Raw genomic sequence first — 12,835 nt, forward strand, 5'->3', positions numbered from 1 at the left:
AGGCAAACTACCAGTTGAATCAATTTCAAAACATGCTTTGGTGGGAAAAAAAACCTTGCCAGAAGCATAAAGACAGAGAAGCATTTTGTGTCAGGAGCTGCCTTGAGCCTCAGAGAAACTTCCACCTTCTCCTACAAGGGAGGGCAAGATTGCTGCAGTTAACACTCCTCTAAATGGCTTACTCAGGGCGCAGAGAGAAAAAAGAACATTGGACCCCATTACAGGCAGATAGCGGAAGTGATGCATGTGGGAGAATGATTCACAAGCGCAGCCAAAAGAGGGAAGATTTTTAATGAATAAAATGCGACACACTGACATTGTTTCTGTGGTAACGCGGCTGTCGCTTGCACGGTTTGCTCTTCTTCTCGAGAGAGAGGAAGGATAACAGACTTCCTCCATGCATGTAATGAGGAATTGTCTTCAATAGTTAAGATATGGTCAGACCAACCCCATCATTTCTAGCTTGTGACATACACTTTTTTAAAAGAATCAGGCTATAATTTGCTATGGTTGGATGCACCTGGACTGTATTTTTGAAATTGGAGTTTGGTGCAAGCACAATCCCATCCATCTATCCATCCCGGGGAGTCGGTGGAGCCCATCCCAGCTAACTTCAGGCAGAAGGCAGACTACACCATGAACTGGTCGCCAGCCAGTCGCAGGGGCACATATAGAGACAAACCAACATTCACATCCACATTCACACCGCCACTGAGTGGGTACCGAATCCACGCTGCCAGGACACAAGTCCAGCGTGTGTACCGCTATACCGTCAGCGACAGCACAATCCCACAGGTCAAATTTATAATTGTGTCCTGAATCTGCGCTGTTACTGTAAATGCAACATCAAATAAAAGTATCAATCAGTATACAACCAATTACAGCAATGAGTCAAGTAATGAGGACACATCACAGGACTTGTATCAGAGGTACGACCTCAACACAAAAAAATTAACAGGGCCGTCCGCAGAGGGAAGCTTCCTTCACTGCCTTGTTAAATATTCACACTCTGACACACAGGATCAATCAGGGCTGCTTACTGCATGCTCCTGACACTACTGCGGAAATTTCTTCATTTGGTGTCACGATTGATCGCTCATTACAGCAGCTTTACGCAGGCATGTCTGTGGGCTTGCCCGCGACTTCTGTTCACGCCGAGCGCTGCCACAGCACGTTGGTCACCAAGCCAGCCTGGCCTTTTCAAATTCACTACACCCACTTAGACTGATAATAAGTTGCCAAAATGTTATATGTGCCTTGCAGGGATCCCCCCACCAATGAGGCTGTGTTTGTTTGTGCACTTATCATCGCATGGCATGCATGCTCTTCCGAATCCCTCCTCTTGCTCCCTACCATGTCCACTCTAATGACACGGCACACAGTGAGCTCCCAATCCATTTAGAGAACTACTCGTGGATAATGAGCAGTCTGACCATAAACTGATGTTCCATTCATATTATTCCCTGCTCATTATGAAGCCAGTGTTGGTGCATCTTAGGGCTACTCCAATTTGAAACAGGATTTAGGCAGGTTCCTGTGGCATGTACTATGCAGCCTTATAAGAAGCCCCCGGACATTAACACATTATTCATTGCCAGCCCATGGTAAAATAGTGGACCTTTTGACTTCTATAGCCGTCAATGGCAGTGGCAGTGAATGAGTTAAATAGTTTGGAGGATGCAAAGTCTCATGGCTCACAATCAACACTGCTCCTCTTCCTGTCAACATCAAATTACCCACCACCGACTCAACTTCGACCGTTGCCTCACTACTTTTTCTCTCCTCCCACAGAGTTGGCTTTATAGGCAGCAGTCCGGCAGGGGTAATTTCGGCTCCCACTCCAGGGAAATTACTTTCTGTTGTTAGAGAAGAAGCATTTTCCAAACTGCTTTATCAAGCGCTTTGACTCCAATAACAGATGACATTTGGATGCCTGGAAGGAACATAGGGCCTCCATAACCAGGCAACCCAAAGTAGGGACTTAACTGCAGGGCACATACAGTCTCCTGCATGTGTGTACTCATGCTGCTCTGTTTGTACAAACTTACATGTACCCATGTTAAGGATTCATTTCTGCAGGAATGAGCTGTAAATTGAGCACCTACACTACATAAACGTGTGTGTGTGTGTGTGTGTGTGTGTGTGTGTGTGTGTGTGTGTGTGTGTGTGTGTGTGTCCACGTTATGCTTGGACTGATGAATAATATCTGTACTATGTTCTGCTGTGGCACGTCTGGTGCAGCCTGACTGCACCACAAATCTCCACATTTGCATTCACCGCACACACATGCACACCAAGCTTATTCACTGACCTAAAAGTACCAAATCCAAAAATAGGCTTGCCTATTTAAAAAAAAAAGAATGCAATTATGAAATGATGCCATTGACATTCTCTTCCAGAAAAGAAGAGCAATGGCGCAGAAATGTCAGCTCCTTTTTGTAGCAGGAAGCGTGTTGATTTGGTGACCTCTATGCACTGCGGTTAAAAGGTTGAGCGGTTGTGGGGACACATGAGCAGGGGGTATCAGACGACAGTGAATGAGACAAAGGAACATTTTAAAAGATCACTGCTGTTCTTGGGGGAAGAAAGTACATCAACTACACATTCAAGACTCCATCACTTACAGTACGTATAAGTGGTTCAAAATAGGGCCATGTTTCTCGGATCCCTATTGACATCTGTAGAAATTGATGATTCATTGAAAAAAAAAAGTGGTATGTAAACGGAGACGACAAAGACATACAGTAGGAACCCTTTGTTATTTTAATTTAATGGAAATCAGCGGCATCTATGCTTGCTACACTTCCAATATATCATCTCCTACTGGCTTGGGGGTCTATCAGGATTTCTTTTCAGACAACACATGATTCCGTTTGAATTCGACCACAAATGGGCACATTATGTCATCATCTATTTTTGCCAACAGTATTCCTGTTTCTTTAAACTGCTACCAAGACAGCCTACGCTGCATATCACATTGAACCCGAGTCCCTTGTCTGTCCTTATCATAACGATCAGAAATAACAATGAACATTGAATCTTGCTACGGCTAGCTACATGGACTCATGCTGCCGTTGCTGCACCGACCAAGCCTGGAGCAACTGTCTGCTCCCACTGCCATGGCCCCACATTTAAATACATTCACTGGTCATAAGATTAGGTACACCGGAAAGATCCAGAAGACTACCGCTATCTCAAATAATGCCTTTACATATATATATATAATTGTAGTTGTATCGTTGTGCTAATAAACATGCTTTGCATAATTAAAAATCCATCCATCCATCCATCCATTTTCCGAACCGCTTGATCCTCACTAGGGTCGCGGGGGGTGCTGGAGCCTATCCCAGCTGTCTTCGGGCAGTAGGCGGGGGACACCCTGAATCGGTTGCCAGCCAATCGCAGGGCACACAGAGACGAACAACCATCCACGCTCACATTCACACCTAGGGACAATTTAGAGCGTTCAATCAGCCTGCCATGCATGTTTTTGGAATGTGGGAGGAAACCGGAGTACCCGGAGAAAACCCACGCAGGCCCGGGGAGAACAATTAAAAATATCTTTAGTATTTTTCCCCTCTGAGTTGCGAGATAGTGTAAGGAACCCATTGGATGCCCCTCTGATTCTAATGTATTAGAGCACAAAAGCTTCAACCCTTTGCTGAAAAAAAGTACAGTATCACAAAACATTTCAAACTACTAACCGTATGATGTCCAGTATGTTCTACACACTGATTTTAAATTTGTATTTACCTGCCAGTGTCATTCAAAACTGAATATGATTATCCTTACAAGGGCAGATTTTTGTGACTACTCCTGAAAGAACTGTTGGCTACTAGCATATCAAATCTTGTGGTTGTGAGCGTACAGAATATAGCATCATACTGTAGTTCATCCTTCATAAAGAGCGTTTTGCACTACGGAGACACTGTAACTACGCTGACAAAAAAAAGATTTAAGATACAGTATTATGAGCTTGACGGACTTGTTCCCAAAGTTATTTATTCAAAGACTGCATTTATGCATAGCACAGGAAGTAATAACTAAGATGTTTCACAAACAATACGGCACTATAAACACCGTCTTAAAGATGTGTACAAGGCTCGAGCAGTTTCTTTATGTTATGACTGAAACAAAAACGCCCCACACGATGGGCACTTGATTGAAACAGAAAACAGCCTCCTTTGCACGGGATGAGGATAACATTTCGACAAAGACAAGTCTGCAGAGCAGCACATCAGCAAACGTGTACTCACAGTTCTGAGAAACTGAATCTCATCCTCTCCTTCCCCACCTTCAGCCATGGCTGCAAGTGAGCCCGCTCAGGCGCTGGCTCCTTTTCCTGGTCGACGTGAGCATACACAGTTAATCCACGCTCATACAGCGGCGAGACTGCCGGCCAAATCCCGGTGCTCAAGACTCCTTCACCGGTGGCCCCGGGGGGCGGGTGGGGAGGGGGAGGACATGGAGTGTGCAGAGAGGATGCTGCTGCTCAAAGATGATGCTGATGCTGGTTTGGCCGACCGTGTGGACGGCGTGGCGCGGAAACAAGGAGAAGCAGAGACAAATCAGCGACGTCGCCTTCAGATGCCAATGCAGGAATAGTATTACCTTTACAAACAGCAAGACTAACAATTAGCATTCTTTGTTTCTTCGATACTGTTGCTCTCGGAAAGCTTGCATAATGGACCTTAAAAGCGAGCACATTATCGCGTCCGATTCCATTTACCAGCTCAGATGAGCAACACGTCTAAACAATCAATGTTTGGCCACAGCAGTCTGCGCGATCGTGAAACAAGAAAACGTTCTAAAAACGACACATTAACCAACAAAGATTTCAGTCATTTCAGCTCACTAAAATTCATACGTCTATGATTTTAACAATGGAAAATATAGTCCCTGATAGTGAAGTCGTGTGTGAAGACTGTATTTCTGCTCTCAATGAAGGAGATTTCTTATTAAATCGAATGCTGCTCTCTAGTGTAAGAGTAGTGACTTACAACGCTCCAAAGAATTTCCACCCCCGACATAATGTAATTGTTTGTCGGTTGAACCATCAGGCCGTTTCTGCTGGCGTAAAAAATGCCAGATTCACAGAGCTAAATTCCTATGTAGTTTTTTTTTTCAATTAAATTGGATTCATGTATTCATTTTTGCATCCCCGCGGCAATGAAAACTGGCTGCAAACTGGCCGGATTACAGCCAATTAAAAAAAAAAAGATAGTCTTTGACCAAATCTTCTCAAGAAACAATTGGCTACAGGATTGCTGTCGTTTAGGTGATGTTTCCATTTCATAGTCAAAGTTGCAAACTTGAATAATACATGAAACAAATATAAATTGAGAGGTCATTTGATAACTGACTGAAGTGAACAATTCCTTGTGTGTCCTAATCACCTGCAGTTACTGGAAACTCAACAATAAAATACTTGACCATAACCTCCTCATGCTAAGAAAAAATCATCACAGTCAATCACTCACTGTAAAGAATTTTCATTGTCAAAAAGGTGATATGGCTACTTTCCTTCTTTATAGCCAAGATAGCGATATCGCTGCAAATTGAAATGAACTCTTTAATAAAAAGCACTTTTGGCAACATCTTCCTGCAGGAGAGAGTCAATGACAAATTGGTTTGACCTGAAATAGATTACGTGTGTGTCATTCTCATGATGTACAGCATGATGTAACCACTCCGGTAGTGGAGTGGTTAGCACGTCGACTTCACAGTGCAGAGGTACAGTAGCGGGTTCAATTCCAGCTCCGGCCTTCCTGTCTGGAGTTTGCATGTTCTCCCTGTGCTTGCGTGGGTTTTCTCCGGGTACTCCGGTTTCCTCCCTCATTACAAAAACATGCATAGCAGGCTGATTGAACACTCCAAAGTGTGAGTGTGAGCGCGAGTGGTTGTTTGTTTCTGTGTGCCCTGCGATTGGCTGGCAACCGGTTCAGGGTGTCCCCCGCCTCTGCCCGAAGACAGCTGGGATAGACTAAAGCGCCCCCCCTCACCCCGCGACCCTAGTGAGGATAAAGTGGTTCGGAAAATTGATGGATGGATGGATAAATAAAGCATTTAAAAAATGAATCCAAATAGGGCCTGAAAGATTCACCACCATATTTCTCCACTAGATGTCACTGTTTAGCTTTACTGTTGTAACAAAATGATGGGGACAAAAGAGAAACATAATCCACGTGTTTTCGCTACAAGCGTGTTACCGCAAATTGTAAGGAACACTGAAAGGTGGAATAATGTGACCGTAACACATCATCATTAGCTGTCGATAGCTCCCTCGTTCTGCCTGCGAGTTGCAGACCCACTGGCTCAAAATATTTGGAAACAGGCATTGAAAATAAGCCAATCACATCACAGTTGGGAGTGCAAATCCTATTGGATCCGAGTCTTGTCAATCATCGAAGAAGAGCCCAGTAAATCCGCGGTCAGTCCTTGTGGCTGGCTGCAAGCCTCCAACACATACATGACCAAAAAAAGCATTCATTGCAAGTGAATCGGGTAAGTAAATTTCTGCTTTGTTTCGACGAGGTGTTCCGATTTAACTTACTGCCGGTGCACTTGCACATTGCGCACTTTGCCCTTCCATTGTGGACCGCAAACTCAAGATGATGTATATTTGGTTAGGACATCAAACTGTGTTGTGTGTGCATTTTGCAGTGAATATTGCGCAATATTTCTGAATTGAATCGGCAGTTTGGTGAGCAGCGCCACAAACGAAAGACAAATTATGCGAACGGTGTTAAGGAAATGCATGTAGTATTGTTTATTGCAAGGTGAAATCAACACCAAAGGACTGGGATGTACACATGAGACGTGCGTTTTCCAAGTGTTAAAACTTGTCCATCGCTGATAAAAATAGAAAAACGTTCACGGTTTACTGAAAACGGGGAATGAAAAGAAACACGAGTAAAATGAAGATAATGTGTCTGTATGGGCCATCTGAGTTTTCTCGTGGTGATATCATGTCAAAGGAGAAAAGGGACGTATTGCAGGGCTTTATGATTCGACACATTAACCACTGACTTTGACCGCAGGAATTATTTTTTTCATTCACTCAACATGACAAATTCAAAACTATATTTAAATTCAAAACTGTATTTAATGCTGCTAATCATGTAACGGTCTAAAAAAATGGCTGTCCATAAAAGTGTTTTTGTCTTCATGTGTTTTTCATGTATTTAGTCAAATGCATTGCTGTTTATTCTGTAGCAGCCTAAGGATGGGCCATACGGTGAGCAGTCAAATCCATCAGTCAAATCCATCGGTAGGTGGATCGCCTCCTGCGTGATCTTAGGTGAACAACATGTCACCCACCCATCATGGAGGGAACACACACTGTTTTACTTCTCTATGTGCCCATCCGTGAGCTCAGCAACACCAGCCTATATTTCCCTAAACGGACGGTCCCAAGCTTCAAGTACAAGAGTCGCACCGCTCCCTCTGCCGGGACTTGTAATGACCATGACTGTGGAAATGAGGATCTCGCTGCGTCCAAACAAAGAGTCCAGTCTTCCAACTCCTTGGGCAAACCCCTCAGCTACCAGCGGGCAACAAAGACGGCTGTTGCAGAGTTCTCCTTGCTGGCTGCAGAGCACCACCAATTGCTGGTCGATCTCTTATCCTTGTGCAGGAATTGTGCCAACAAGGTCAAGATGGGTAACCAGGACGGGAAAATGCAGGATTACACCGAGGGGCAGAAGGTTGATCGTGGAGGTGAGGTTGTCTGCAGTAGCAATTTAAGTTCTCTTGAGCAAACGGCAACAAAGAGCCGAAAGATGAAGATGAAGGAAGGCAAGCGGCTCGATAGTGCAGAGTATTCCCTGCACTGTCAGATGAAGACGGACGTTTCAAATGGAACTCCATCCTTTAATCTTCCTGCTAGGAATAGTGTAAACACAGCCTCTACAATGGATGAGACTCCTTCTACATCATCATCTCTCCATGAGTCTCACAGTTTTTTTGTTAATCCTGTCCTGCCCATAGAGGAACCATTTCAGAATACCCGAGAGAGCTGGGATTTTATTGAGGGCAACCAGACGTTCGACTCAGACGTGGATTTCTGCAACGACCTCTCAGAGTATGACAGTGAGCAGGGTTTTGAATCAGCCTCTTGCAGTCTGATGGAAGGCCTGACCCGGAGGGAAAGCGGCACTAACCTCCGGCCTGTCAAGAAATTTCCACCGGAGCACGTGACGGTCAAGTCCAGTCAGCAGCTGCAAGGTGAAGCCGACCAGAATGAAAGAGGGGTGCGGTTGGTCGTTAAAGTGCAAGATTTGGAGGGGAAAGTACAACGTGTCAGTCACACAAGCCCGGATGGGTCAGGGTCTTCTGATTCATACCCAGGAACCAGCACACACACAAAGAAGTATGGACAATCGAGAGAATTAAGCAGAGAGACTCATGTTAGAGTCAGCCGAGAAAAAACTGGTCACAAGCTTGCTGAGGGGCTGCGTTTGCCGCTTTCCCAACCCCATGAACTGCGACCCTTAGCTAAAGCTCGCACTAAGAGCCCATCTTCGCCTTCTCTCGCCGGCGTCTTCAACACATCCTTCCCTGCCTCCAACAGTCTCCAAAGCATGTCACCGTCCCCATCACCGAGCCCCAACCTCAACCACCGCATAGTGCTGCTCTCAGATCAAGATGTAGACCATGATCGGGACAGCAACAGCAACACGGATGAGCCCAAACTCTTCGCCGAGGTGGCTGACAAGAATGGCAACCGGCGAACCGTCGCGCATTTGGATTTGAATTTCAGTAGACGGCCGAGCAACTCCGGAAAATGGAATTCTTCTGGCAACTCCACAACCACAGGTGAGCAATTTGGAATACCCGCTTGGAACACGTGCATTCTCATCATGAAATCTTGATGTTAATGTTGACATTGAATGTTTCATCATTTTCAGGACTTTAGATAGAGCGAATCTGATTAAAACTCATTCAGTACCCGCCAATTCTGGACCAAGTCTGAAAAGTCGTTTAAAAACGTCTTTGGGAGTGAATGAGTTAAGTACTCTTAATTGTGGCCTGAAGTTCTCATTTCCTCTGTTTTTACTCAAATTTTTACTTTGTCCCTTCCAGCTTTAGGCCATAATTTCTTTTGATCTCAGTCGAGGATGTGTCAGTGGTCTGTTTTCTTCTTTCAACAATGACATGTGACGTCCCCTACAAATTAAAAGCTACCCAGCAGAGTTATACAAAGAGCAAGGCGGGCTCTGAGAATAATTTGGTTGATGATCCCTTTTTAACTCTCTAAGCACTGCGGCCAAGTCGGAGATTAGTGTCTCTGATCAAAGGCTCAAACTTGACGCAAACCTCCACCCGACCATGGTTCTCATGAGCACTGCGCTAACTGAAGCATTGCCAATTTACTGCCAGAGGCTTCTAAACTCACAACCCCCACCCTCTCCAAACGCCTACAGTAAGAGGAAACTGACAAAGGGTCACCGGCAGGTATGAAAAAGGATTATAATGACCTTCTTTTGGAAAACGTCTTTTTGGAAATCCTTATCCCGTGCGTTTCATGCTATCTCCTGCATTTGGAGTTTCTTCACGACAGCTTTTCTTTCTATTTTCATCGCCTGTCTTCGGTTTTTGAATTTTTATTCCAGCACTCGGCTCCGGTACTTAAATGAGGACCCAGAGCTCAATGATGAAAAGGGTCGAAACCTCATGGTTTCGACCACTTGGGGGCAGCAGTGAAGGGCATGTTGACGTAGTCTTACCTTGAAGTGTAATGGCATTTTATTTTTTTATTTTTTATTTTATTTATTTATGCAACCAGTAAAAATGTGAACTGATAAACTTGGTGTTACTTTCATGTTAGATTTTTTTGGGGACGGAGGGTGCGCCAGGTAAAAATGTGAATTGATTAGCTTGAGAGGAGATTTAAAATCAACTTAAATGCTCTAAAGGACTCGATATTCACGGCGCATTATGTTCCAAAACATCTACCGCAAAAGAGGAGAGATTATGACTTGTCGTGGGTTTAATCAAAGCTATCTATCCTTTGTCCAATTAACTTGCCAGACTCTATTTAGTCCTGTCTCTCACTTTAGTCCTCCCGCTTAATACCTGACATATTTGATGTCTGTCGTCAGGCAGTTTTTTTCTGATCAGATTATCCCGTACGTTCCAGCAAGGTCACATGAATCTGAGCAGTGCAAGAGCTCCTTCTATTTGCAAGATGTCATTCAACATAATGTGGGCTGCCTTGCAACATTGTTAGGCCACTGAGAACAAGGGTCAGCTCTTTTCAGCTGATTAAATGGACTTTGCCGACACAAGCTAAGAATGTTCCCCTTTTTTTCCATATGTCTCACGCAGCTGCAGAGAAATACAGCCCAAAGTTATCTCTCTGTAACCCCTGCAGCATCTTGGTATATCGTCATTACAACCGGATCTATTGTGTGTCTACTCGGCTTTAAATCTACATTTACCAGTGAAGCGAAATAAGGTTAAGCAAATTGTCTGTGCCTGAGTTGGTAGGCTGTCAATCCCACTAAAGACACTCTTTAATATTCCTCCATTTTATGCTTCCCATTTGCCACCAGAATTGTAATTCAAATGAAAAATGATGTGTGGGAGCTCTCTGGGTTAGTCTGCGTTTTCTGCTTTTGATTCTCAGAGAATCGGAGACCTTTTCTCTGTGGTTCCAATGTCCGTATACAGAGCAATCGGTCAATCGGTCCGTCTTTCACAGCAAATGTGTGGTGAAACGGCTGTGAAGGCCACAAGACCAGCTCAATGATTTATAATAAGCCTTGCATTTCTCATGATTTATACAAAAGTTGATGATCCGCCATCCTGGGTAAAAGCAGTGGAGGAAAGTGGAAGCTGCCACATGCTCTCAACATGCCATATGGCCCACTTGCGTGACTTTGACTGATTATGTTATGCATTTTATTGGACAAAATGGGGCAGTGTTGGCGAATATGTTTGAAGGTCTTACACAAAAATGAGAAACAGTTGTAATCATCCACCCAAGGCCATTTGCAATAATTTGCCACCAACATGTTTGGTATTGTTGCACAATGAAACAGTTTAGTTTTTGATGGTTCTCCTTTTAGGTTTTCTGTATCTAACTGAGCCCAATATACATCCATCCATCCATTTTCCGATCCGCTTTATCCTCACAAGGGTCGCGGGGAGTGCTGGAGCCTATCCCAGCTGTCTTCGGGCAGTAGGCGGGGGACACCCTGAACCGGTTGCCAGCCAATTGCAGGGCACACAGAAACGAACAACCTTGATTCAGTTCGCAGCATCCTTTGAGTAATGACCAGTCAGTGTCAAGTGGCTTCATCCCTCATCCTTGACAATGCCACCCTGTCAGCACCTGACGTTCAAAGGTTTCTGTGCCATGCGAAACGCAGACAGACTTAGCCAATTTAGAGTATGACACAGCAACACCCACACGGTGTGACAGATGCTCATTTTCAATTTGATTACTTTTGTCACTTACAGCTGCACAGCAAAATAAAACTGACCTTGCCAAAGAACATGATGTACATATGGATGGGTATGATCCAGTTTTAGTGGAATGCTCTTCTTACTTAATTGAGTCGTCTGGGAGCACCCGCCGTCAGCAGTCTTCACTGTGGCACTCTTTTCTCCTCTGCTGTCCAAGTGTGTGCCATGACTGAATTGAAGTCATTTGGCCTAAACTCAGATTCCAGGATTCTGTTCAAAGTGACGAGCAATCTCTTAGAAGCAAGTGATGGGCGACTGCAGTCATAGTGCAGTCCATCCAACCATCCATGATCTGATCCACTTATCCTCACAAGGGTGATGGGCATGCTGGAGCAAGCGAGGGACACCCTGAACTGGCTGCCAGCCAATGGCAGGGCACACATAGACAAACAACAACCCTTTACACTTCCAGTCACACCTAGGGACTATATAGAGTGTTCAGTTAACCTAACATGCATGTCTTTGGAATGTGGGAGGAAACCGGAGTACCCGGATTCAAACCCGTGACCTCTGCACTGGGAGGCAGACGTGCAAACCAGTCTACACCGTCCACACTGCAGTCCCCACATTTTATTTCAATGATACTTGATGCTCGGTTGGTAGTGTTTACAGTTTGCCACTGAAATTGTAATACAAAAATCAATCCGTTTGGAATGATAATGTGAAACATAGCAAGCCAATCACAAGTCTGGAATTAGAAAACTAGATCCTGCTTAAGACGCATGTTTTTCTATTGACAGGAGTGGGCAGGCTATTCTGTGTTTGCAAGGCCCACAAATTGACTTTTTTTTCTTTTTTTACACACCTAACCTGCAGTTAAAATTGTATCAGCGAAAGGTGTTTTTGGAATTGTCTTTATAGGCTCACTATAGCTTACTGCTGGTGTGGCCCGTAGGAAGAGAGCTGAGTAAGTGCCGATAAAAATAGCTTCATGCCCTGAGGCTTGCAGAAAAACAGGACTCCCAATTGCTGTATCTTTGATGTTAAACGATTCCGACGCCTCCTTTCAAGCCAGTTGTATTATCCACACCGGCTACATAGCACAACTTTAGTCAAGTCACATTTATTTATATAGCCCTTAATCACAAACACTCTCAAAGGACCTCACATGCCCATAGTTGACAAATATTCACTAAATCCCTTGGTCTTGAACCCCAGTAGGACAAGGAAATTTTTTTTTTTAAAAACTCATCTGGGGAGAAATGAGAAACCTTGAGAATGGGCAGCAGAAGGGAGAATCCCCCTTCCAAGATGACCAGGCTGCAATGGATGCCGAGTCGGCAACATTTGACACAATATAATATTACACAGTGTTAGAATGAATAAAAGTCCATTTAAGAAGATGGAAAAACGGTGCAGGGGG

General features: G+C 44.4%; 2 protein-coding genes across 3 annotated transcripts in view; one reads left to right on the forward strand and one right to left on the reverse strand.

The window, feature by feature from the left end:
• Positions 1-4,477, reverse strand: part of LOC147196261 (ryanodine receptor 3-like) — an 84,506-nt gene extending 80,029 nt beyond the window's left edge. The window contains exon 1 of the mRNA XM_086128237.1: positions 4,257-4,477. Within this exon, the coding sequence (XP_085984363.1) occupies positions 4,257-4,304 (48 nt within the window). The 5' untranslated portion in view covers positions 4,305-4,477. The remainder of the gene's footprint in view (positions 1-4,256) is intronic.
• A 1,908-nt stretch (positions 4,478-6,385) lies between these two features.
• The window catches only part of LOC147196262 (formin-like), a 46,790-nt gene continuing 40,340 nt past the window's right edge, over positions 6,386-12,835 (forward strand). For both annotated transcript variants that reach the window (XM_086126748.1, XM_086126749.1), the window contains exons 1-2: positions 6,386-6,504; positions 7,216-8,817. In XM_086126748.1, the coding sequence (XP_085982874.1) occupies positions 7,326-8,817 (1,492 nt within the window). In that variant the 5' untranslated portion in view covers positions 6,386-6,504; positions 7,216-7,325. The remainder of the gene's footprint in view (positions 6,505-7,215; positions 8,818-12,835) is intronic.

Source organism: Hippocampus guttulatus, chromosome 13 (assembly GCF_054856545.1).
Source record: "Hippocampus guttulatus isolate MCC_2025c chromosome 13, RoL_Hgut_1.0, whole genome shotgun sequence".
Lineage (NCBI taxonomy): Eukaryota > Metazoa > Chordata > Actinopteri > Syngnathiformes > Syngnathidae > Hippocampus > Hippocampus guttulatus.